General features: G+C 33.8%; 2 protein-coding genes across 2 annotated transcripts; both read right to left on the reverse strand.

The window, feature by feature from the left end:
* Positions 1 to 6,721: 6,721 nt before the first annotated feature.
* Positions 6,722 to 11,716, reverse strand: LOC129905699 (uncharacterized). The gene is made up of 3 exons (XM_055981241.1): positions 11,016 to 11,716; positions 7,433 to 10,696; positions 6,722 to 7,058 (listed from the first exon to the last, which is right to left on the reverse strand). The coding sequence occupies exons 1-3, from the start codon at positions 11,714 to 11,716 to the stop codon at positions 6,722 to 6,724; spliced, it is 4,302 nt and encodes a 1,433-aa protein (XP_055837216.1).
* An 11,489-nt stretch (positions 11,717 to 23,205) lies between these two features.
* On the reverse strand, positions 23,206 to 25,526 carry LOC129905709 (forkhead box protein P2-like). Its single transcript, XM_055981253.1, has 3 exons — positions 25,473 to 25,526; positions 23,772 to 24,125; positions 23,206 to 23,643 (listed from the first exon to the last, which is right to left on the reverse strand). Exons 1-3 carry the CDS (start codon positions 25,524 to 25,526, stop codon positions 23,206 to 23,208), a joined length of 846 nt encoding a protein of 281 aa, XP_055837228.1.
* Positions 25,527 to 27,035: the final 1,509 nt, after the last annotated feature.

Genomic DNA, 27,035 nt, shown 5'->3' on the forward strand with positions numbered 1-27,035 from the left:
AGAATTTTGGTTGGGGCACCGTTGTTTATAAACTTTTTATTTATTTTTTTTTTTTGTTTTATAATGATCAAATGTGTTTTCATGCAGTACGCGAAACAGATTTTTTTTTTTTTTATTAGAAAAAAAGCTTCTTTAATTTGTTGTAATTTCATGTTTTTTTACTCACTCTTCTTAGAATAACTTTACCGTTTATTAGTGTTTTTAGATGAAACAAAAAGAAAACAATAAAGGGAAATTAGGAGAATCCAATAAAATTTCTAAAATTTAATTTGAAGTTAGTTTGAACGGTTAATTTGAAGGAAAGGTGTCAAAATGCACTTTTTTGGCATTTTAGTCGGGGGGCAAAGCGTGATTATTTTTTAAAATGTTTCTGTATTTTTTAATGAGAACTTAATAAAGTTGTTCATGCAACCCGTTTGCCAAAAAAAAATATTTTTTTTATTTACACACTAAAAATTTGATTTTAATAAACCAATATTTGCATTCTGTTTTTGAGGAAGGGGCAGTCAAAGCATCCACAATTTATTTTTATTATTTTTTTTCATTATATTTCAAATCAGTTTCAAAAAAAAAAAAAATATTTTTGCTCACAGTATTTTTAATATAAATTGTTGAAAAAGTGTCTATTTTAGCTTTTTTTACTTTGAAAATTCCATTGATCACGCACACATGCAAATTTAGTTCAAAAGAATGCCACGCATAAGCTGGCGCTGATGAACTCTTTTTTTCTGTTCTTTTCTATTTATTGAAAAAAACTTGCTCTTGCGCTCTCATTTTCTCGTTATATTTTGTTCTTGTTTTTTGTGTTTACATAATACTTTTTTTTTTTTTTGTTTCCTATTTCCTCACTCAGGCAGGCAGAAATCATTCATGAAATTATGAAGATGCTGCAGAGAGTAGGTAGATAGTAGATATTTTTTGCAAGATCATTATCTTTTGTTTTCAAAAAGGGTTGTTTTGTTCTTGTTGACTCTTGGGTTTTTTTCTAACAATTCATTTCGTGTTTATAAATTATAATATCGCACCCGCGGTTGCGAGTTGACACTTTTGGGTTTTTTTTTGGGTGTAAGCGAAATTCTTTGCATTGTGTAATATTCACATCGCTCGTGCGGGGATATAGGTAAAGGATTAGATATTTGGTATGCATTTGTTTGTGTGTAAAAATGTGTATTGACATTTGACATGTGCTTGTGCACAATGATTGATTTCTATATTTAGGTTGATTTCTGGGTTGTATTGTTTTATTATACTACACTCGCGCGTGCGTGCGGGGTTATATAATATAAATATGTAGTTTTGTTTTTCATTGTCTTGTTTATATGTTGCGGATTCGGTTTTTTTTGTAGGTTTGTAGGTATAATAGTTATATTTTCGTGGGGGAATGGGTAAAGGGTTATATACCTAAGTGTATTTGTGGTTAGAATGCACTTGATGTTATTTATAGAAATAGTTTTGAATAGGTGAAGATGCTCAGTATGTTTCCTTAGCAAAAAAAAAAGTTTTTAAAATTACACCTACTGAGGAAACAAGCAAAAAAGTAGCTAATGCCTATCTGAATTTATAAATAAAATATCAGTTTGAAAAAATAGATCATTTTTTTTCAAAGTGTTGAGCTTGAAAATTATTTTTGAAAACTTCCCTAAACTTTGATTACATAATTGAAAAATTAATTTCAAGGTTTAAAAAAAAGTAACTTATAAGTTATTAATGCTGCCTTATTTTTGTTTCCTAATAATGTAGGTATAGGTAAATAAAAAACAAAATCGATTCAGTTACGAACTGAGTTCATTGCATTGGTGACTCTAAAAAAATCTTTATTAAAAAGGTGTTGAAAGTAAATTGAATTGATATCGAGTCCATCCTCAAACAACATACACATAAGAACCTAAACATTCTATATATTGTAAGTAAATACATTTCCATGTCAGCCGGCACGCGCGTGTGCGAGACAAAAAATTTCTCAACGAAGAACAACTCAAAAGTGAGCAAGAACCTGAAAATCAATCCTTCTGGGCATCTACTCATATTTTTATACAAACTACACAAAGGATACACACCATGTAACTGTAAATATTTTTGAACTGCAATAAATAAATAAATAATAACAATTCCTAATAATAACAAAGGATACTGTCAAGTATATTATATCAATGCACCCATATAACACATCCTCTACCTGCTTCTCCGCTGAACAACTATAATTATTATTATAATGCAAAAAATTTCTCTGATACACAAAAAACTCAAATGCCATCCACAACAGCAACATGGAAACAAGTTTCTTTTTCATTTCAAAAATAAATAGGTCTACACTCCAGAAATCTTTCATGAAAATATTGAATTTCAAACCAGTTTTCGTCCACAAACACCATATCCATATAAAGATCTATGTAGTATACCTACATCCATTTGCATGTCACCCCGCACAATGGGGATTTTGCGGAAAAAAGTCCAAAATTTAAAGTTCCTCGGAGAATATTTCAATAGTATTTCTAAATTCTAGAATAAAATCTGAATCAAAATCAGAAAGAATTACTAAAATCGGACTTGTAGTTTACTTTTTAGAGCTTTGTAAAGGGACAAGTTGTTGAAAGTATAAAAAACGAAGTGAAAATACCCTCAAATTAAAGCTGTGTAATTTTTTTTAGCTTGAGCCGACTCATACACTTTTATTTTTCCGTAAAGAAGCCATCGTTGGTCTATTGTAAATCGAAGAAATTATTAATTTTAAAGATGTAAATTATTTTATATAATTATTTAAAGAAAAGAGAAAAAAATGGCTTGATTTTTTCATATTTTTGTATATATAATTTTAGCTACACTTGCCTACAGTTACAGGCTATTAAAAACTTTTTCCTTATAAAATTCCCTTTCGATGAAGGCCAAATTTGGGTGCCACCAGGTGCCACTGCGTTTTTTATTGGTAATTGAAAACTTCATTTGGTCGCAAAAATCTTTTTCTTAAAAATTACTTAAAATAACAAAAAAATATTAAAAATCAATGGTAACACTTACAGTTATAAATGATACTTTTTTTAAAAGCCAAAATATTAGGCTTAATTTGAGCTTTTAAATTAAGTTCTTTAAGTGAATTGTTTTTGAAATAATCGATTTCAAAGTCAAAATTTTGAAAAAAAATTAAAAAAAACATATCCAATACTATTTTTGACAAGGCTGGGGATTTGAATTCAATTTGAATAATGAAGAACACTGCCTTAATTAATTCCTTACCAAACACTGAAAACCATATGTTTCTATGCCTTCTAGTTTTCGAGAAAATTGAAAAGTAAAAAATCTCTTTTTTGTCAGATTTTTGTTTTTTTGGCTGCAAGCTTCAAATTCTTATCCGAAAAGACAAAAAGAGAAAATAAAATTAATTCGTAACACGTTTTTTTATAAATCTACTACAATAAAATTACATTTGATTTTTTGAACTTGGCTCAGAAAAATTAATTTTCGTTATATGTAACTGAAATGTATGTACATAATATATTGAAAACTATTCAAATTAAAAACGAGTGAAAAGGGATTATGCGTCTTATTATTATACATTTTATTAATAATGGGAATTTTAAGCATTTTATGCGAAGATCTAAGCAGAAATCTAATGGAATGTCTCAAGATTTAAATTGAAATTATTATTGAAAAATACAGATCATCTGACTTATTCCTTTATTAAGAAGAATCAGAGTCATTTAATTGAGGAAAAAATGGCTCTCTTAAAAGAATAAAATTTTGAAAAATTTGTATAAAAAAATGAAAAAAGTGTTTTTTTTTTTTAATAATTTTTAACTATAATTTAGGTTTTTTTATTTTGCGTGGACGTGGACCTCGACAACAGTACCTACTATGAGTTATTCTTTTCCATTTAATGTATTTAAAATCGGTGAGGTGGTTCCAATAATACAAAAAAATTTAAAAAAAAAATGCTATAAGTACAAGTAAATTGAGAATCGGAATTCTTTATTACTCTCACAAATTTTTCAAAAGGGCGTGGCAGTGGGCGGAAATGAATAATAATAATTTCTTACGACGAAAACTGTCATCCCTGAAAATTTCATTCAAATCTATTCAGTGGTTCAGTTTTTATTTAATTTTTTCCGCACTCCCATACAAATTTCCCCAGTGTGCCCCGCACGCGTGAGTGCGATGCCGATCTCACAAAGAGACAATGAATGAAAACCATAACCAACATCCTGAGAGTAAAAAACCAGAGAATTCGATGGCGAGAGAGCGAAACACATTCACTAATACACACAAATGCTTTTACATGAGATTTGACTTTGCTGAAAAAGGGAACCCAGTCTTAAGGTGTGCGTCTAATCATGTGAACCGAAAAAAGCTGCCCTTTTTCTTACATCACAGACAAGAAGGACTAAAAAGTACCGTTAACTTCAACTCACCCACTATTTCTTTTTGTTTTTCTATTAAGAACTAAATAACCATTCTAATAAATATAATTTTTTTGGTTATTCTTGCACACACACAAAAAAAAAATGAAATTTATGTAAACGAAAATTGGTGCGTCTAAACATGTGAACCGCACTGTATCAATTCTAAATCAAATACCAAATCCTACGACGATTTCATGCACACCAAATTGAAAATCAAAACAAAAAAATCCTACATACCTACACAAGCAAGCAAGAAGTTCACAAATGAAAATACACACATCCAAAATCTTATGAACATGAAAGTTCATATACATACAAAGACCACACGACAAAAAAATATTCATAAACACACATCATTTGCTAGCAAGAGACGGTATTTTCTCATTATATTCTTCCATATACTTCTTATAACAAAAAAAATCTTAGCTGCCAGCAACTACCTAGTAAGAAACAGTTTACTACCTTTATTTTTTCCATCTACTTCTCAAAACAAAAAACAGCTGTCATTTTATTATTTTTATTATTTGCATTCTTTATTTTCTCTTTCTTTGTCGATTCCTTCTCCTTTCCCGTTTTCGCTGTCTCGTTCGAACTTGGCCTCTCGTTCTTTCTGTAAAGATTTCAACAAAAAACTGCAAGAAAAATGTTACTTGTCCAGGCCCAAGGATGGCGCTAATAAATTTTCGTCGCGTGAGAGTACTGTGAAAATTCATATACAATGATGTATACCAATTTATGTGAAATTAAATTTGCGGGTGTTTTAGGGAAGGGGAGTACGAGTCAGCTCTCTAGGTATTCCTTCCTCTATGGCTTTGTTGATGCATGATTTATTTTTATTTAATTTAATTTCAAATAGTAGGCACACAAACCAAATGCGGCCAACAAATGCACTAGGCACAAACAATAAATTCAAAACGAAAACAACAGTGAAAGAAAAACTGCGAGCTGAGAACAGAATAATGAGGTTTTCGTTTGGTACAAAAATAAATTTATTTTTTTATTTAGATCTGTCAAAAAACTGATTCATTTTTGCCTTCATTTGGCCAAAAAAAAAATTTATTTTTTGTTCTTAGATCAATTTCCCCTCATTTGCTAACACCACTATGCATCATTGGTTTCAAGACAAAATTAAAATAGTCTTGAATTCAAATGGACAAAATCTTCTTTGGACAAAATAAATCAACGTTCGAGTCAATATTTTGACAATTACTGCGATTGCTGCCTGGTTCAGAGACAAAAAATACACACCAATATTATAGCAAATAAAAATACATCTGCAAACGTATTCGTTTCGTAACGAAAAAAATTAATTTATAGATCAAAATTATAGCTTTACCAAACGAAAACCCCATAAGATTCGAACATTTTCAGTACAATCATTTTTGTATCAAATTTGGAAACGAAAATCAGGGGCCAAACCGCTGCGCCGCATCCGTTCACGAAACCTCAAGTGTATGAAAGACAATTACGTGATACATTAAACGAGCAAAGAGATTGAGATGACGGCATACGTTAGCAAACAGAACGTAATTTTTGGCAGAATCTACAGTACCTTGCCATATTATTAGGCCCAAGCGAAAAAAAATACAATTTTTCGGTTCAGTTTTTGCTCAGTTTTTAAAGTTTTTGTTGAAATATCTTGAATTTTTTTGTCCCATTTACTTGCACATATCATGTAGATACGGATTGACTTGAAAAAAGTTTAAAAATTCATACTTGTTGATAAAAATAACGTACAAAAGGGGATAAGCTCCAAAAAACGTACCCTGTGGAATTCACGCCCGGATTATTACCAGACCGGTTCAATACTTAATTTCTTGTACCCAGGAATAACGTGACATTCTTAACTTTATGGCAAGGACCCAATCTTGCATAAATATAGAAGCTCTGGTCGTCTGGAAAGTAAAAAATGTTCTTAGATTTGGGGTAGTTTTTTTCTTTTTTATAAGACCAGACGAGCACAGCTATTCAAAGTACATTGTAAATGGGTTTAAGTGGACTGTAGTTTTTTATAGGGTTTTATATTAAAGTTTCTTAGTCTTCTCTTTTAAAAAATCAAACACGCTTTTTATACGACCTTTCTTGGCTTGAACTCAACTTTATTGTGCCGTGATAGCCACGGCAGAGCTTTACAAAGGAATGACGAAATTTTAACGAAAGAATAGAATGACGAAAGATAAATTCACAATGGGTTACAAGTTAAGTCGTTAACATAATAATAAAAAATTAGTTCACAATAATGATAAGTAAGTTTAAGTAAATAACGCAATGGCAAAAATTTAAATTTAGACTGGTAAACATCCTCCCGCCGTTGAAAGATATTTCAACTAAATGTCTATGAACAGCGGACATAGCTTGGAAATCGGTCGCTTTGCTTCTCCCTTGGATGTTCTAACGGATACTACTCGAACTAAACCATCAGTTCCTGGATAGACTTGAGTAACTCTACCAACAAGCCAATGACATGGGGGCTGATTGTCGTCTTTGATGATAACGATATCATTTATTTCGATGTCTTTGAGCTTCTCAGCCCATTTGTTTCGTTTTTGGAGCTGACTGATGTAATCGCTCGACCACCTTTTCCAAAACTGTTGAACAAGTCGCTGAACATACTGCCATCTCTTTAACGTTTTGACGCCATCGTCTATGGGCTGGTCAGGAACACTTGTCATGGGACGCATAATTAAAAAATGTGCTGGCGTAAGAGGATCCACGTCTCCTTCAAAACGGGAACACAACGGTCGAGAATTGGCGCAAGCTTCTATCTGACAAAGTATTGTAGTAAATTCCTCGTACGAAACTATGGTATTGCCTAGTATTCTCCGGAGGTGAAACTTCACCGTTTTGACGCCAGCCTCCCACAGGCCGCCGAAGTGTGGAGCATGTGGAGGTATAAAGCGCCAGTTTATGCCCTGGGTCGTCAATTCGTCGGTGACATCACCCTGAAATTGGTCTGAGAAAAATTGTTTGGACCATTCGCGAAGCTGCTATTGGCGCCGACGAAATTCGTGCCATTGTCGCTGAAGATGGTGTCGCACCGTCCACGTCTGGCAACGAAACGTCGTAAGGCAGCTATAAAGGCTTCTGAAGTCAAATCCGTAACTGCTTCTAAATGAAGAGCCTTGGTAGCTAAACAGACGAATAAGGCGATATAGGTTTTAAATCGCTTGGCACCACGACCTTTCCAAGAACTAACGATAAAGGGACCAGCGTAATCGACGCCGGCGTTGTTGAAAGCTAATCCTGGCTCCAGTCGCTGCCTAGGTAAATCTCCCATCTGCTGTTTAAAGGGAATTGCACGCTGTCTCATACAATTTGGGCATTTATAGATGCATCTCTTGACCGCGTGGTGTACATCGACGATGAAATGCTCCAACGATAATAAGTATGTCATTTGGCGAATTCCCGCATGAAGATTACGCATATGGCAATCCAGAACGATGAGGTCTGTTAATCGATGCCTCTTGTGAAGGATTACAGGATACTTTTGATTAAATGGCACCTCGGCATTGGACAACCTACCACCTACACGTAGTACACCACATTCATCAATAAACGGGTTCATTCTGAAGATTTTGCTTTTCGCTGCAACGGGTTTATTACGAAGTAAACAATCAATTTCATCGGAAAACGATGTTCTTTGCGATAATCTGAGTACAGCGATCTTAGCGGAATGAATGTCACTCGGTGACAGCCACCAATTATTCAAGGGAATCCTAGGCCTACGGTACTTTCGAATTAAACGTATACAACGCGCAACGACGCGAAGAAGTCGGTTGAGGCTACTAGACCATTGAAAAATATCCCACTCAGGCTCGGCTGAGATAGCGAAACAAGAAATTTCGGTTTCTTCGACGGCTAGGTTTGAACTAGGCAATTGCGTAAAAATAACATCGGATTTTTGGAGGAATAACGGTCCTTCCCACCACAAATCTAATGAAGGCAAATGTTTGGGCATAATGCCTCTAGTACCACAATCCGCTGGATTTTCTGCAGAACGCACATAATGCCAAACTGAAGACGGTAATTGAGCAGTAATTTGCGCTAATCGATTATCGGCAAAAACATTTCTAGGGCGAGGATATCCCTGGATCCAATGCAACACTGTCGACGCGTCTGTGTATGCAAAGCATTCGATGTTGTGTGAGTTGAGTGACTCTTTAGTCTTGCTAAGCAGCTTGGTTAGCAGTAAAGCGCCGCACAACTCGAGCTTGGGAATGGTCAACTTCTTTCTTACTGGTGCGACACGCGTTTTAGCACAAACGAGCGATGTGGAAACGCGTCCATCAGATCTTTTAACACGACAGTATACTGCTGCAGCATACGCGGATTCAGACGCATCCGCGAATCCATGCAGCTCAATCAATTCCCCTTTTTCATGCTGGATCCATCGGGCAATACGAATTAATGCAATGTTTTTTAGATCTGCCCTAATATCAGCCCATTCGTCGTAGAGTTCTGAAGGAATTATCGAATCCCAACTTACTCCTTTAAGCCATAACTTCTGCATAAAAAGTTTCATTTTGATTATGGTAGGCGAAAGCAAACCTAGTGGATCAAAGATCCGAGCGATATCAGATAAAACCTCCCTCTTGGAGATTTGGGATCGTAACGACGGTAACTGTAGACTGAATTTGAAGATATCAGCTTCAGTATCCCAAACTAAACCAAGTAATTTAACGCTAGAGTCACCCATCGGCAGGTCACTTGAAATTTCGAGGCTTTCGGCTTCAAATGTTGATAGGAATGTCGAAGAGTTAGAAGCCCATTTCCGAAGCTCCATTCCCGATTCCCTTAGGATTTTACACAAATCGTTTTTAGTTTGAACCGCGTCTTCAACTGAGTAGAACCCTTCGTTGTAATCATCGACGTAAAAATGAAACTTAAGGCTGTTGCTGGCCTGAGGATATTTTGTTGAACCGTCAATACCTATCTGCTTGAGGACTCTGGTAGCAATAAAGGATGCCGGAGCCGTTCCATAAGTCAGAGTCAAGAGGCGATAGTCGATAGGCTCTTGGTTAACGTCCTCTCTCCAAACAATTCGTTGGTAGTTGTTGTCATCGTCGTTGACCAAGATTTGGCGATACATTTTAGCAATATCCGCCTTTACTGCTACCGGGAATTTTCGAAATCCTATTAGCGAGGTCACAAGATCGTTTTGTATGACAGGTCCTACCATCAAGCAATCGTTAAGCGAAATGCCATTACTTGATTTACAAGACGCATTGAATACTACCCTCAGCTTTGTCGTTGTGCTAGAGGGTTTTAAGACTGCGTGGTGAGGCATATAAAAGGAAGGCTGATGTGATTCGCTCGGCGAAACGGGTGCCATGTGACCTAATAGCTCATACTCACGCATAAATCGAATATATTCCTGTTTTAGATCAGGATTATTAATAAATCTTCGTTCCATAGAATGAAGGACACGAAGAGCCGCGTTCCGTGAGTTCCCGAACTCAACGGTTGACGTTTTAAATGGAAGCCTTATTACATATCGACCATCGGGCCGAACACAGTGGGTTGAAACGAAGTGATTTTCGATCTGCTCATGTACGTCGGATTGCGAAGAGTGGATCTCTGGAAAGTCTTCGAATCCCAAAAATCTTTGGAACAGATAATCGCGATCAATCGCGGTTGTAAAGATTTTAAATTGTTGCTGACTATCAGAAGAGATGTTTCCTGCGAGTATCCACCCGAAAGCAGTGTTTTGAGCTGTTGGCGAACCTGACGGATGAACGATTTTACCATCCGAAAGAATATCGAAGAAAACATCAGATCCGAGCAAAATATCGATTTTGCTGGGTATAAAACATTGAGGGTCAGCCAACTGAAGATTTTCGAAAAACGCAAGTTTTGATTTTGGAATCGGTAAAGTAGGTAAATCGCCAGTCAATTTTGAGAGTATATATGCGTTTGTAGAAATCATAAACTTTGACTCACCTGATGAGTGTAAACTCAAACTTACAACTCCTCTTGTTCCCAAGGAACTGCCGTTTTGCCCAATTCCATGAATAGGTATTCTAGCGTGAGATCTCTTTAAATTTAACCGTTGTACACAATCTTCTGAAATTAACGTTGCCTGCGACCCGGAATCCAGCAATGCTCGGCATTTATGTAGCTGGCCGCGAACGTCAACAACAGAAACTATAGCCGTAGGTAAAAGTGTGTAGCACTCCCGGAGCGCATGATTTACTGAATGTACCGACATTCCACAAGCTATATTTCTTGAACAACCCGGTAAACTTACGTCAGGCCCAACTTGGCCTTGATGTAACATCGTATTATGTTTTTGCGAGCAAAGCCTACATACAGAAAATTTACACTCAGAGATGTTATGTTTTACGCGGAGGCAATTTTCACAAATTTTATTGGTACAGAAAGTGGTTTCGTTTACATTTTATGCACGGTTGTATAGATGTGCTTAAGACGCGTTTACTCGGAGTTTTACAGGCGACTTTTTTATTAACACGCACGTCTCGCGATAAGTTAAGGCTTTCGAGCTCGTTTATGCGATCTTTTAAAAATTCAATAAGATCTTCGATACTTGGATCTTCTTTGGTTTTAGTGGCTCGGACCCACAAAACTCGGGTTTCTTCGTCCATCTTTTTTGCGAGTACATACACTAATAGCGTATTCCAAGATTCAACTGGCTTTTTAAGAGCACGTAACGCGTTTATGTTTTCGCTTATAATTCTAAAGAAACACTTTATTTCGTCTAAACCGGTGCCTTTAAGCGTTGGAAACTCAAAAAGATTGTCGAAGTGTGCAACCGTTATAAACTGGGGTTTATCGAACAGCGATTTTAACAGATCCCATGCCACGTCGAAATTGGCATTGCTGGGAGACAAATGTTTTATGACCGACGACGTGTTGCCTTTAAGGCATGAAAGCAAATAGTCCATTTTTTCGGCTCCCGAAATATTTTCTTTTGACTGGACCATCGCGACGAACAAATCGTGAAACCGCATCCACTCGTCATAACCACCATGAAACTCCGGTAGCTTCGTTTGTGGAAGTCGCGTATTCGAATCGACCTTTGTTATGTTTATGGATCTACGCGATTGTTCACTGACTGTTTTTAACATTTCGGTTAACGCGCTTTGGTTGTCAGTTAAAATTTGTAACGATTTATTGAGCTCATCACTCGCACCACCACCGAATGGATTAGAAACACCCTGCGATTCGATTATGTCAGATAGAATAGCAGCATTATTATAGTACGAATCCTCGAACTCGACACGATAGTCGGTTTCGGATGCTAAATCTGCTTCATCATCTAACATTGCTTCTATTTCATTTTGAATTCGTTCAAAATCGGTCATATAGCCGTCTAATTTTTTTTTTAAAGCCCGTGCTTTTGACACTTGTAACGAAGGTGTTTGACAAGCGGCCGAAATTCGCGTAACTTGCCCTTTTAAAGCAGCACGTTGACGTTTTAACACATCCATATCGAAAAGAAAACAAAATAAAGTTAAATTAAATACGTACGCAAAAATAAACAAAAAAGTACTTTAAATTCAAAAGTGGCAGCACTAAATTTTGACGTTTGTGCATTTAACAAAACTCACAAATTTCAACCACATACACACACATTTGATTTCCCCTATTTATTTTCTCTTGTATTTTTATGCGCGGACAACTCAACTCGCAAAGAATGTATGAGGAGTATACACAAACACAAAAAAAGAACACCGTTGGAATTTGAAAGAAAGAGTAACAGACGTTAGAGCAGATTTTGTTTGCACTGTACTTTAACAAAAAACCAAATATATGAGGGTACACGAATTATTTTTAATGTGTGATGATGAAAGGTATTTGGGTGGTTGTTTTTTACTATTTGTTGTAGGTATTTCGTACATACAAGAAATGCACTAAGCACGCGACAAACGCGACGACACTACCACAAACACAGACAAGTCTTTTTCTATTTTTTTTTAAACCTTACACACGAAGACGACACAAGCGCATGACAAAGAAGCTTTTCTCTTCGATTTTTTTTTAACTTCGCACAACCGCAATGATAAAAAGCTTTTTTTTTTTAAGAACTACCGTTGCAATAAATTTAACGGGTCGTCTGCAAATTTCGATTTGCACGTGATTTGAATTATTTAATGAAACACGAAATAATTTAACTATTTTGGGGGTTGGTTTTTGCACTTTATTAGGTGTTATGCACACACGAATTGCAAATTGCAATAAAGTATTGCCGAAAACACAACAGAACCGACAAAAAAGGTTTTTCCTCGTGTCTCCCGCCGTTCGAGACGAGCTACGAAACTCAACAAATACGAATTTGTTTTAATTATTCTTATTTTTTAGCACTAAGCACTAATCCGGTTCGAACGGATCAAATGTAAATGGGTTTAAGTGGACTGTAGTTTTTTATAGGGTTTTATATTAAAGTTTCTTAGTCTTCTCTTTTAAAAAATCAAACACGCTTTTTATACGACCTTTCTTGGCTTGAACTCAACTTTATTGTGCCGTGATAGCCACGGCAGAGCTTTACAAAGGAATGACGAAATTTTAACGAAAGAATAGAATGACGAAAGATAAATTCACAATGGGTTACAAGTTAAGTCGTTAACATAATAATAAAAAATTAGTTCACAATAATGATAAGTAAGTTTAAGTAAATAACGCAATGGCAAAAATTTAAATTTAGACTGGTAAACATACATTATTCCAATAAAAAAACATCCTCTGGTCATTATTGGCTGTTGTACTATCTCAGGGAAAGGATGAAGTTCTTTTTATATTGTGGAAAACGCCATAACTCCAGACCAACACAAAAAGGAGCTTGGGAACGTTCTGATTCTACGATTTCGGAATAGCCTCGAGGTTCTAAGCTTCTATACTTATGCAAGATTGGGTCCTTGCCATAAAGTTAAGAATGTCACGTTATTCCTCGGTACAAGAAATTAAGTATTGGACCGGCCTGGTAATTATCCGGGCGTGAATTCCACAGGGTACGTTTTTTGGAGCTTATCCCCTTTTGTACGTTATTTTTATAAAAGTATCTACATGATATGTGCAAGTAAATGGAACAAAAAAATTCAAGATATTTCGACAAAAACTTTAAAAACTGAGCAAAAACTGAACCGAAAAATTGTATTTTTTTCACTTGGGCCTAATAATATGGCAAGGTACTGTACAACTGCAAAGGCTTTATGTAATTGTGTGACAAAGGAGTTGGCACATTTTTGTGCCCAGTGTGTACACTGTACACTAATAAAATTGGTATTGGTTTTGCTGAAAATCGTGAAAAACGAGTTTTTGCGACCTTTGACCCCAAGTAAATTTTTTTCCAGGTCCCGGATCGATGAGGACTTTTTAGATTTAATTTATGATGGTGTTTCCAACAATCCTACCAAATTTCAGCTTGCTGGGAATTAATGTAACCCATAGCCGTATTTAGGGGGGGGGGGGGGGTGGGGGGTTTAACCCCCCCCTCCCCCCCCGAAATTTTTTTTTCAGAAAATCAAAAGATACCTATATTATAAACATATACAAGTCTAATATGTGCAGCACTAAATGATTTGTTTTTGTATTTTAGTGATTTGATTACCTATATGAAAATCTCCCTTAAAATCACTACCAATTTTGCATCGTTGCAGAAGCTGTCGATGAAGTTTGTATAAAGGAAAACAAAAATTGTTTGGTCCATTAGAAAGAGTTTTTATCTCTTTGACCATTTCCTTAAGCACTATATTAACACCTTAAAATGCTCTTTTGAGAACCCTTTAAATACCACAAGTACTCATGCAGGCTTTTGGTGCCGAGACTAAGCTATGCTTTTTCAAAGGGTTTCGGTGGCCGAACTCGAATCCAAAGACGGACTTATTCGATCACATCTCGTTTTTGAAATATTACCCTTAAATCTATTTAAATCTTTCAGACATCTTTTCTACTGTCCGAGATATCTTCAGTTGCTTATTACCCACTTTTGTTCTATGTTAACCTTAAATCCAGTATGTAAGCGAAAATAAATTTATCGATTTATTCAGAGACTGTAGTACCTACCAACGCTAGGAAATAACCTCGAAAACTGGTAAAAAGCGGGATTTTCGATTTTCTAACGGGAATATCTCAAAAACGCGATGTGATAGAATTTTTCTGAGTTCGGATTCGAGCTCAGCACATAAAAAACCTTTAGAAAAGTATATCTTGGTTTCTGTAACAAAAACCTTGTTGGCCATACTCAAAATAAAAAAAAAGCAATTATACTTTTGCAATGGAAGAAAAACTTGTTTTTATTTCTAAAAATTATAAGAGAAAGTAACGGGACATTTTGTTCTTCTTATTATTCCTGTTTTTTGATCCCCTTTAATAAAAAAAAATAGTAGGGTGTCGCTGCAATACTCGGTTTTATATAAATAGCATTTTTATATGGTGCGATTATACTTTTGCAAAGCACTGTATTTACAACATTTCGTTATTCTTTTGTTTCAAATTATAAAATTAAACAATTTCAGTTTATTGTTAAATTTCAAAGTGAAGTATAACACTGGTCAACAAAATTAAACTTCTTTTTTGTTACAGAAACCAGGGTATACTCTTCTATAGGTTTTTTGTGTGCTGAGCTCGAAACCGAAGTCAGAAAAATTCGATCACATCACGTTTTTGAGATATTCCCGTTAGAAAATCGAAAATGCCGCTTTTTACCAGTTTTCAGGGTTATTTTTTAGCGTTTACTTATTTTTTTTTAAATTGAACTTGTAACAGTTTCTAAAAGAATTAAGTTTTGTCTCTCTAAATCCGTTTAAATCTTTTAAATATCTATTTTCTTCCTCGAGAAATCATAACTTGAAATCAAAGTGTTTGGGGCATCTCATATTTATTTGCTTTTAATAGCAAATATCGAAAAGTTCTGTACCAATCGCTTTAAAATTTTGACACAATTCTTTTAGAAACTGTTACAAATTTAATTAAAAAAAAATAAGTAAACGCTAAAAAATAACTTTGAAAACTGGTAAAAATCGGTATTTTCGATTTTTTAACGGGAATATCTCCAAAATATGATGTGATAGAATTTTTCTGACTTCGGATTCGAGCTCAGCCTATAGAAAAGTATACCCTGGTTTCTGTAACAAAAACCTTGTTGACCAGTGTAATTAGCTCATGTCAAACAACTTGGATTATTTAAAATTTTGGTTTTTAAGTATTGCTAATTTCATTTAGAACTCAATAGATAGAATGTACCTGTCAATTTTCTGCTACAAAATTTCAATGCAAGAAAAAGTCCATTTTTCAATGTTTTATATATTAAATTGTACGAAATAATTTTTTTTATAAAGCCTTAAAATGGTTAAAATTTGTTTCTTAAAAAAAATTTTCTTGCTCGCTAACGCTCGCAATTTATATCAACCAACTTATCACTCTTTGTACCTACAAAACTAGAAATGCCGCTGAATATTCGGCCATTTTTAAATTCGTTTACCGTAAGCAGGGCTTTTTTAAACTTTCAACTACGAATTCCTCTCCTAAAAAATACTTAAAAAGGATATTAACAAATTTTTCGCTTCTACACATTTCAAATGACTATTTGATTTAGCGGGATTTAGAATCGACTGCAGTTACATATAGTTGATACAAAGTATTGTGATTTCTAAAAAAAATAAAATGCACGACTGGGGTCGCACGTACTTGCTCTTATGCTTAAAGTTACTCTAATGTTAAAGCTTTTTATTCAAGAAAATTAAGAAAAATTAAGAAATTAAAAAAAAAATCTGTTTTTATAATTAATTAAATACCGTTTTAAATGATCTTTCACAAAAAACCAAGGATGCCAGTTTACTTCTTGTATAAAAAGGAATTTTTAGAAAAAAAATTTCGAAAATCGTTAGAGCCGTTTTGTAAAAAAATAATTTTTTATATATAAACATTTTCTAACATTTTTCAAAAAAACAGTTGGTATGCCATTTTGAATAAATAATTTATTTACGCATAAAAACGAATTTCAAAAATTTTCATAAACCCGTTTTAAAAAAACTGATTTTTCAAAAAAAAAATTTGAAATATTTTTTAAAAATCCAAAACTGAATTTTTTGAAAATTTTCTAAGATTTTAATATTACCTTTACCTAAATGCTTTTGTATAAAAATTTTCGTTGAAATCGGGTTGGTCTTGAACGAGATATTCATAAATCAAAGAAACCGTTCTATGACATGTACCGTTAATAACGGTAAAAAAAATATTTTTTTTATTTCGAAAGTTGGCTCTAATGTCTAATACTATACTCAAAAAATTTAAATCAAAATCGTTAGAGCCGTTTTTGAAAAAAATTAACTTTTCTATTTCCGTTATATGACAGGTACCGTTAGTTTTGGTCCTAAAAAAAAATTTGTCCTCTAGGGAATCACCCAAAACTGTTAACTACCAAGTTTGAACAAAATCGCTCAAATAGTTTAGGCTGTAGCTCGAGGTACATACAGACAGACAGACAGACAGACAGACAGACAGACAGACAGACAGACAGACAGACGGACAGACAGACAGAATTGCCGGACCCACTTTTTTGGCATTCTCCATCATCGTAATGTCATGTAAAATTGTTATCTCGAGTTCGATTTTTTTTACGAATCCTAAACTTGCCCTATAGTACCTATATCGCAAGTAAAATTTGTTTGGTCTGAGCTAACCCCCCCGAAATGAAATCCTAGCTACGGCTATGATGTAACCTCGGATGTCTAAATTGACAGGACTATTAAACTTTGTTGGCTTCAATTGGTTGTTTTTGTTTTTCCTTACCTTCGAGAGCTTCGTGTCGAAAGGAACATTTGGAATTTTACTTCTCAAGCAATAAAATGCATTATTTATAGACTGCGTTCTTCTCCGTTCTTTTTTGTTTGCAGTTGTTCGTCTTCTCACTTTTTGGCCAGGTGGAACTGGAAAAGAAGACATTTTATAATAAGTATGAAAAATTGTAATTTATAAAGGCATTTTTAGAGGGCGAATATATTAATGCACCATTTCAAATAAGATAATATATCGTAAGAGAACGGAAAGGGACCATCAAACCTAACAGTAAGATCAAATATGTGTTTTGTCATTATTTTAGCTATAAGAATCCGGTCATAGTTGTGCTTTTCAAACTTTTTTTTCCCAAATTTTGACTTTGAAATCGATTATTTCAAAGAGAATTGATTTCAAAATTAAACTTAAGTGTGTACAACTCATAACTGTAAGCACTGTCGTTGTTTTTAATCACCCCTGTTATAGAATTCGACGAATGGGAAAAAGTGACAGTTTCAATCATTTGCGAATATTTAGCTATTAGTAAATTCGACGAAAAAAAGTTGAACGAATGTCGGTAAAAAGCCCTGCACGACCGACATTCTGTTCAACTTACTTGATATTACTGAATTCGCAGATCATTCGCACTCCCTACAATTTGTTTCACTTCACATTCGCGCCAGTTTTGCCACGAGTCACAAAACAAAGAAAACAAAAAAAAAGAAAAGTGCCCATATTTATTTATTTATTATTATTTCACTTCAGCTATAATTTTTTTTTTAAGTGGTTGCCTGTAAAACCGGTTTACGAACGATGAGTTTACGTGATAACTTCATAAGAAAACAGTGGTCGAATTACGGCATACGTTCGTTAACGGATGGTTGCTATGTGTCCCTATCGTTTTTTAATAATTAAATAGAGACAGAAACGTTAATGTATGATCGTAATCGTGTGCCGTAGTTCGACCCCAGGTATTGTGCTTCTGTAAAAAAAAGAGGTTGTCTGTAAAGCCGGTTTACGGACAATGATTTTACGTGATAACGTCGTAAGAAAACAGGGTGTGTTTTCGCTCGAATTTATATTTTCACACCTCAAAATTGATTCTCCCCTGGGCAAAATTTTTTTCCGCTTCGCGTTTGGCTTGTACAAATTATTCTCAAGCGAGCAAAAGTTTTTCCACTTCACCGTGTTATCAACTTAAAAAGAATACATATCAAAAATATTTTCGAAAAGACTTTCACTTTCCATGATCTTATTTTGTCACGATGCTATTTCGACTAACCATTAAGTTTGCCAACTTCTTTTATGTTTTTCAACATCTTGTAATTGTGCTGTGCATTGGACTAGGTACTACCGACAAAAATAAATCAAGACCGGTTCTACTATTGCATCAGCAGTGGTCATATTAACTTGTCTCTTCAGGTACTTATACGCAAAAATAAAAACAAATACATGTGGGAAATGAGTACCAAAATTCTTCTTTTGGGACTTATGTCTCAGTAGTGAGGGACATACCTAAGTCCCGAATTGGATTCCGAAAAAAATAGGGACTTATGCCCCTGCTCGATTTTTTTTACTAAAAAGTACTTTTACGAAAAATCGCGCTTATTTGATTACTTTCGTCTTTCGTTAAAAAATCGTTGTTGAAAATAAATTCTCTTTTGATTTTTTTGAGTGTGTACTAGGTTCCCTTAGAGAGTGGAATTCAATCCCACCTTGAATGGGAAAGAAAACCACTTCACTAAAGTGGATTTTGTTCCCACTCAATGAGAACGAAGTCCCTCAGTGGACTTAGTTCCCGTGGACTTAGTTCCCTGCACCTTCCACACTGGTGGCTGTTCATGGCGCAACAGATCTCCACTGGTGGTATGATGTTTTTCGCAAGTTTCTTGATTTAACATTGTGTGGCTTGTAGTTAGTCAAGCGTTTTGTGTGGTATACCAATTGAAAGGTAATTGTATCAGGTTGCTCATAAATGTTTAATCAAATTTCTATCTGCTCTTGGTAAAAAGTTATAACCTGTTGAATTCTAAAATTTTATTTTACCGTTATCTCAAAAATGTGTTTACGAAAATGATTGAAATTTCGCACACATATAGTCGTAGTCATGGTCTATCATTACTCCATATATAATCTTCCTCTATCTATTAAAGAAAAAAAGGAACAAAAAAACGATGAAAATCTGTTAAAAATGGCCAAAAAACCTGTTTTTTAAAAACTTATTTTTCTCCGTATTCAGTCAAAACTCTTTTAACGATTCGAATTTTTGCACATGTATGCGCATTTATCAGCCCTACATGTCCCATATAACTTGAGAGTTTTTGAACGCTCCAAAAAAAAAACTAATAATCAAAAATTACCCAAAAATACCCTTAAAAAAGTAGGTATTTTTCAAAAATTCATATTTCGAAACGCAGAGTGTTTGAAAAAAATCCGTATGAGACGCCTAATTTTTTTTCCCTTCATCTTTCACCTGGCTCCTTTAGAATTGTCAAAAAAAATTTCCCCTACCCATAATCAACATTTTGTCATGCCCACAACACTTGATCAACGTTCAAACAAAACGTTATAGCGGAGTTCCAAAATTTTTTAGTTATCCTTAAATCAGTCTCCTCTATCTATAACAAAAAGAATCAAATCTCTACGACAACGCGTTTAGATTTTAGCCCAAATTTCATCTTTCCGCTTTACCCCTTGTTCTGAAACAATATTAAACTTATTTCTATTTCTTAAAAATTTGATTGTTATATATTGTATAACTGTTTTTAATTTTTGTTTTTTTTGGCAACTTACAAACTTTGCATATCATACCCTATAATATTTTCTCTCTCTTAAATTGTGTAAAAGCAACTGTTGTAACAGTTATCTATTTTTTATTTTTCTTGTTCTGCCGTTGCTTCTGCTTTGAAAACAAGAAAAATGCCTTATCTTGTTCACTTTGACGACAACCAGCATCACAAGCAGAGGCAACAGCAGCAGCAGCATAAAACCAAAATAAATAAGTACCTATCACATTTCACAATTCACATTACATTAATTAATCACATTTATTAACAAAATACATTAATTAGAAATATTATAAAAATAATACAAATTGAATAATTAAACATTTAACATTTATAACTAAACAAAATATTCTTTTAATTAAAACCTACATAAAACAAAAATAACTACAGTCCACTAGTGATGGGAACTATCGAATAAAAACTATCAAACTATCGATAGTTGTAAAATATTCATTCATTCGATAGTTTAAAATCATTCATTCGAATAGTTTTTTCGTTCGATAGTTTTTTATTCGATAGTTTTTTCATTCGAATAGTTTTTTCGTTCGATAGTTTTTTATTCGATAGTTTTTTCATTCGAATAGTTTTTTTCAAACGATAGTTTTTTCATTTGAATAGTTTTTTTTATTCGATAGTTTTTTCATTTGAATAGTTTTTTCAAACAATAGTTTTTTCATTTGAATTTTTTTATATTCAGTTACTGTTTTCTTTCAGTCTATTAGATTGTTTTTTTTTTATTCAGTCATAATTTTATTTCTCTACTATTTTCTTTTTTTCTCTTGATTTCACAATTTAATTGTAAATTATTTTATCTGCATTTGAGGGAAGGACTGAAAAGGAAGATGAATGATGATACACATATTGTGTGATCTTCCAAATGATATCTTGAAAGTTTTTCAGGACTGAATTTATGTGTTTTATGTTGGAGTGCCCATATTTTCAAAACAAAGGCGGTAAAGAAGAAAAAGAAAGGCGACACGGTGCATGAAAAGAATAGAAGTTATCTGTCGGTCAGTGCGGTGTCATAAAAAAGAGAGAAAAAAATAACTCTTTGACCTGTAAAGCGGAACATGTTCATTGTTTAGCCAGTGTATATGATCCTAATTAGTGGGAAAACCCATCTTTTCAATTACTTGACGAGACATGGCGCCGGAAGAAGCAAAACATTCGCGCACGCACAAACAGCAGGTATATGTGTCAACAAGTGGATTTTGTAAAGGGTTGTTAATGGGTTAGACAAAAATATGATGCAGCTGTGTGGTTGGTTTGGATTATTGTATATACTTTTGATATTTGCAATTTTGCATGTGGACGAGCAAAAATAGAAAGTGTAAGAAAAGGAAACAAATCCTTTCCAGTGGTCATTTCTCGACTATTTTTAAGAATTTGTTCATCATAGATGTGAACAGCCCATCATCTGAATTTTTATCCGGGTTATACTGGACTACATTATACTCCCATATTTCAAATATATTGAGTATGATGTATCCTTTTTCCACTGCTTTATTGACCTCATCAATTACCCGAGTCCCAACCAACACTCTTTGCTCATCAGTATGAGAACACAATGATTCTACATTTCTCTCATCACTACAGCTTCGACATAGTGAGAACATGAGCTTAGAATTTTGCTTTATTGGTAAAACTGGATGAAGCAGGTTTTCCGGAGGTAAAATTTTACATTTCACGAGCCCATTCATTCCTTCCAAATTTGAAGTAGTTGAGCAGGCTGAATCACCAGTGATGTGAATCTTGGGATGTCCAATGGGGAATTTTCCATTCTTGCATACCCAAGGGTAGAGGGAACATATATCTATGTACCTTATCTTTTCCCCTTTTTTACACTTGTAGAAATCGACGACATTTCCGGTTCGGCCGCCATAAAAAGCATCGCGAGGATTTAGAGGGGAACTTTGAATAAGTTCGTGGTAGTTTAAGAAATCTCTGTCTTCTTTTTTAAACGACTTGAGATTCTTCCGAAACACACAAGACCACATTTCAATTACCTCGTAACCGAAATCCCTCAGTCTTTCTGTCCTCGCTTTTGTTGTCTCATACCTTCGGTTCAACGTGTCATTCTCGTTCTCGTGCAGAGGATCATCCCGTTTATGCTTCAAGCAGAGAGGGTGACCATGGTAATAGCATCCGTGGTATTCAAAAATTTAATTGGTTTCTTGACAAAAACCATCAACTTTTACCCCGTTGATTAAAACCTCTTTTCCTTTATACGAATGTCTGATGTTTATTTTTCTATTACGTTCTTCCGAAATCATCCACTTGATGACTTCTGGTGACTGATTGTCAACACATCTGTAACCGTTTTTCGGTATTAGTCCGATAGCGTCTGGTTTTAGAAAGTTCCGCCTATATAGCTAACTGCAAGCTGAAGCAATCGTTACCGATTCTATAAATGGCTCAACGTTATATTGAGTCAGAAAAAGTTTTCGGAACTCCAAGCACGCCCCTGTCAAAATTTTGACATCACTTTTGCTTTTGGAAATTTCGATAAAGCCATAGGAAAATAATTTATGGAGTCAATAAATTTTATGTTTCCTATTTCCATTAATATTATTTTTGTACCACGCATTATTAATTCGGGGGATAAGTGCGTTTTTTCTAAAACATAGTTTAAAACGAACTGGTGATCGTATGATTGAACGTTGTGAGCAACTACAATCACCTTTTTAAATTTTTTAATTTCTAGTATATGTTGTATAAATTTAGGTACAATTTCTTCTCCTTTTATAACGTTCATTGACATTCCACAATATTGACAGAAATCCAAGTCAGGAAATTCTATACAGTGACCACATTTGTTTTGAAACACGCACAAATTTGGTTCATGTTTTTTTATTAAAACTTTTGATACTGCTGCCTTCATTCCAGATTTTCTCTCCAATTACCTTTTCTTGACGACTTTCAAGATCATAAAATACATATACGTAATTTTCCAAATTAGGCGTTCTCGTATCAGGCAGAATAAAACACATATGGTCTTTGGGTACATGTTTTTTACAGTTTTTACAAAAGAACTCCCCACAAATGTGTTCTCGACTCCCTCCGTAGGTTTTTAAACAAGCGAATATAGATTGTTGTTTTACTGATGATGATGATGAAGTTTGATTTGAATTTGATTCTGAGTTTCCTTACATATTGGAGATCTCTGACATTGCGAGCAACGAGCCAAACATCCATAATGTTTACTCTTTGTATTGTAGGGTACATGGAAAATCTCGCAGTAGAAAGAACAGCAAAATGCGGCAGTTAAAGATGTAATGACATTGAAATGATTATTATAATATAATAAATATATTTTTTTTATCGTTGAAAGAATTGTACATATAGGTAGGTTGTCTTCCTTCTCCAGCTGGCATTTGAACTGATGTTATAGATAAAGTAAAAACATCCGTGCTTAGGCCATCAGAATTACTTTGGAATATTTTGGAAATCATTTCCCAAACATCATCCATGTTGAGCTCTGAACAGGTTTTGTAGTTGATCCATCCACTACCTCGCTCATGAGCAAAACTTTTACCAGAAAACGTTATTCCCACCTTGTCGGATTCATTTAGACCTTTCACAGCAAATCGTACCATATCTTCAATCGCCTTTCTTATCCATGAAGTTGGATCTTCATGACTTGGAATAGGGTTGATTTTAAAAGCAATTTTCCGCCCATTTAAATTAAACCGCTTAATTTTGGTACTTAAATCAGTCAAAATTTTAATTCGCTGAAATCAAAAATAAAAACAAAGGAAAAATATTTTTTTAAATTTTCATTTTATTTAAAAAAGTTTTTTTGCGAATTAAGTAATTCGTTTTGAGAATTTAAGAAGAGTGTAGGCAAAATATGTTCCACCTCTTCAATAATGACATCATTCTTTTGTTTCCTCCCTCTTCGGAGTTTCTGTTGGTGTTGTTGCTGTTCATGTTGATGTTGCTGCTGTTGAAGTTGTTCTTGTAGTTCTTCTTGATGTTGTTGTTCCTGCTGTTGGTGTTGTTCCTGCTGTTGGTGTTGTTGATGTTTCTGTTGTTGGTGTTGTTGATAAACTTGTTGTTGCTGCTGATTTTGCAACTGTCCTGGGTGCTCTTTGTCGTGGAAATCAATCACGAAGGAGCGATCCCAAGGCTCCATGACCTCCAGGCAGAGCGTGTGTAGCTCCGCGATGTCCTCCTCATCCATTTGGTTGTTACAACGTTTTGGCACATAAACCTAAAAATTATATATATAATTTTTAAATGAAAATGCAAAATATATTAAAAAAATTAGACATATCAAATAGTCGTCAAGCTCGACTAAAATTTGCAGACCGTAATTAGTAAGTATCCTTTTTGCTGAAGTTATTGGGAACTACTTCTTCTGGATCAGCTTCGATAAACTAAGGTATGGTTTCCGGGATGAGACTGATGGCTCCTCCTTGGGTACATTCACAGCAGATTTAATTTTTTTTTTTAATTTTGACATTTTGGTTGATTGTAGGTTGTAGGTTGTAAGTATTCACTGAAGAACTAAAACTGATTCAAAAACTCACACAACTATTGCTTTTATAGTATGGACTGACGAATATTTTGGTCATTTAACCTAATATGAAATTAAGAAAAAAATCGAAAAATTATCACTCCTGACACTCAGTGCATTATTTGACCTGTCTTTCCCCTTCAAGAAAATATAGCATTCCCTTACCTGTTTTATATTCAGGATCCTCTGTTGATTTATACATCAGTAAGAATTTTCTTATTGAAGTACATCAATGCAATACCTATCAAAAGACGACACATGCATGTGTCGCATCGGTCCTTTACAAACAACCATAAACAACATCGTACATTGGGTTTTTTTGATTTACTAATAAACTCCTTTATTTATACAACACACGTTTGCACCTCTTACATTGGATTTTCTTTAAATTTCCACCTTTTTCATTAAGTTTTATATTCAGAATCCTCTGCTGATTTATCCATCATTCAAATATTGAAATATGTATTCAACCGTTTAACGGTCGGTTAGTCTATAAAGCAGAGTCATAAGCAACATCGTACATTGGGTTTTGAGACGACTACACCATGCGCATCGATCCTTTGGGTTTCGTGACTTACTAATAAAATCATTTGTTTATACATCACACGTTCGCAGATCTTACATTGACCTTTTTTTAAATTTCAAATATGTATTCAACCATAGGAGCAGGTCCACAGATCAGAGTCATAAACAACATCGTACATTCAGTTTTGTTTTTGATTTACTAATAAAATCCTTTATTTATACAACACACGTTTGCACCTCTTACATTGGATTTTCTTTAAAAATTTCCACCTTTTTCATTTAGTTTTATATTCAAAATACTCTGTTGATTTATCCTTCATTCAAATATTCAAATATGTATTCAACCGTTTAACGGATCGTAGATAAGAATATTTTTTATTTAGGAAGATACATCAATGCAATACCTATCAAAAGACGACACCGTGCGTCGCATCGATCCTTTACAAACATCCATAAACAACATCGTACGCTGGGTTTTGTCACTTACTAATATATTCATTTATTTATACAACACACGAGCATAACATCGAACATTGGGTTTTGAGACTTACTAACTAAATCCTTTACCATTTTTCAAATTTCAAATATTCAAATATGTATTCTATCGGTTAACGGTCGTTGGTCTGAAGTACACTCTTCTCTACTATCAGATATGATATGAATGGGGCAAGACCACCCATGGGCGAAATTGGAAGGTTTGGTAGCTAAAAAAAAAGTATAAAAGTGTGTACCCGTTAAAGTTGCCAAAAAGATAAGTAGCTAACTGGCGCCAAATAATACTGTAAAATATAATTTTGATGAAGAGAACGTTGCAGATAGTATTTGTATCTTCTTCCTGCAACTGTTTTATAGATCCAATTAAAATGCACATTCTGACTACTATTTTAAATGAAAATTAAAACTGTATTTTTCAAATTAAACCTTCAAAAATTATTGTAATTTTCATTATTGTATTATTTGATAAAAATATACGCAGTGAGCCATTATTTATAATCTTTTATTTGAGACACTATTTATTGTGATTGAAATACAAATACCGAAAAAATAAGCAGTTTTCTGAAATCAAAATCAAAGTTTTTAGAATATAAAATTTATCCGACCAAATACCTTGAACTTATAAACATAATTCAATTATTTCTCAAGGAGCTTGTAGTTGAAGTAAGTTAATGTTTGATATGTCAAATTAAGCGCATATTTGCTTAGAAAAATAATAATTTGATTTATAATTGTTGCATAAGGAACGTAATCATAGCAGTAAAAAATATAATATTTTGTCTGTTTTTCAAATAATTTGTTTTTTCGAAATTTATATGTATGTTATATCATCTTTCTAGTTATACCTCAATCATAAAAATCAAGCAAGTATTACAGAAACTGTAAGCAATCATCTACAGATGGATTGTAACAATTTAAGAAAATTTCTGAATGTATATTATTTAAAAAAATTAATTTTGAACTTCGTAGGAGGTCAAAAAAATTAAGAATATGAAATATTTCCTATCAAATATCTTGAATTTTGCTTAAAACTGCTAATTCAATTATTTCGCATGAAGCTTGTAAATGACGTATATTTATAATTGATATGTCAAATTAAGAGTATAGTTGTCTTAAAAATAATAAATTTAATTCAATATTTTTGGATAAGAAATGCAATCATTACAGTAAAAAATGTTATATGTAGGCGAATTTTTGCTGTTTAAGGCTTTTTTGCTTTACTTTGTATAATATTTTAAAAGATTTAATTTTTGGAATTATGTATATGTGAAATTACTTTTATTGATACCTCAATCTTAAAAATCAAGCAAGTATCGAAGAAACGGTGACAAATCATGTACAGGTGGATTGCAATATTTTAATAAAATTTAGAATTTCTGATTGAATAGCTATTATTAAAAAAAAAAAAAAGTAATTTCAACCCCGTAGACATCGTTAAATAACACTGGTCAACAAGGTTATTGCCACAAGAACCAAAATATACTTTTCTAGTAGTTTTTGGAGTGCTGAAGTCGAATCTGAAGTCAGAAAAATTTGATTGGCCTTCATTTTTGAAATATAACCGTTAGAAAATGTCAAAAAACG

Source organism: Episyrphus balteatus, chromosome 1 (genome assembly GCF_945859705.1).
Source record: "Episyrphus balteatus chromosome 1, idEpiBalt1.1, whole genome shotgun sequence".
In the NCBI taxonomy this organism is placed as follows: Eukaryota; Metazoa; Arthropoda; class Insecta; order Diptera; family Syrphidae; genus Episyrphus; species Episyrphus balteatus.

Bases quoted from the DNA above. Each gene is read 5' to 3' on its own strand.
- LOC129905699 (XM_055981241.1), bottom strand. From the start codon at position 11,716: ATGACCGATTTTGAACGAATTCAAAATGAAATAGAAGCAATGTTAGAT. The intron at 10,697-11,015 runs GTATGTACTCGC...TTCTGTATGTAG, and splicing joins TCTTGGAATACGCTATTAGT to GCTTTGCTCGCAAAAACATA. The intron at 7,059-7,432 runs GTGCGACACCAT...TCCCATGACAAG, and splicing joins TTCGTTGCCAGACGTGGACG to TGTTCCTGACCAGCCCATAG.
- LOC129905709 (XM_055981253.1), bottom strand. From the start codon at position 25,526: ATGGTAAAGGATTTAGTTAGTAAGTCTCAAAACCCAATGTTCGATGTT. The intron at 24,126-25,472 runs GTGTGTTGTATA...TATAATTTTTAG, and splicing joins CAATGTTCGATGTTATGCTC to GTTTATGTGCCAAAACGTTG. The intron at 23,644-23,771 runs GTGGAACATATT...TTTTGATTTCAG, and splicing joins ATGATGTCATTATTGAAGAG to CGAATTAAAATTTTGACTGA.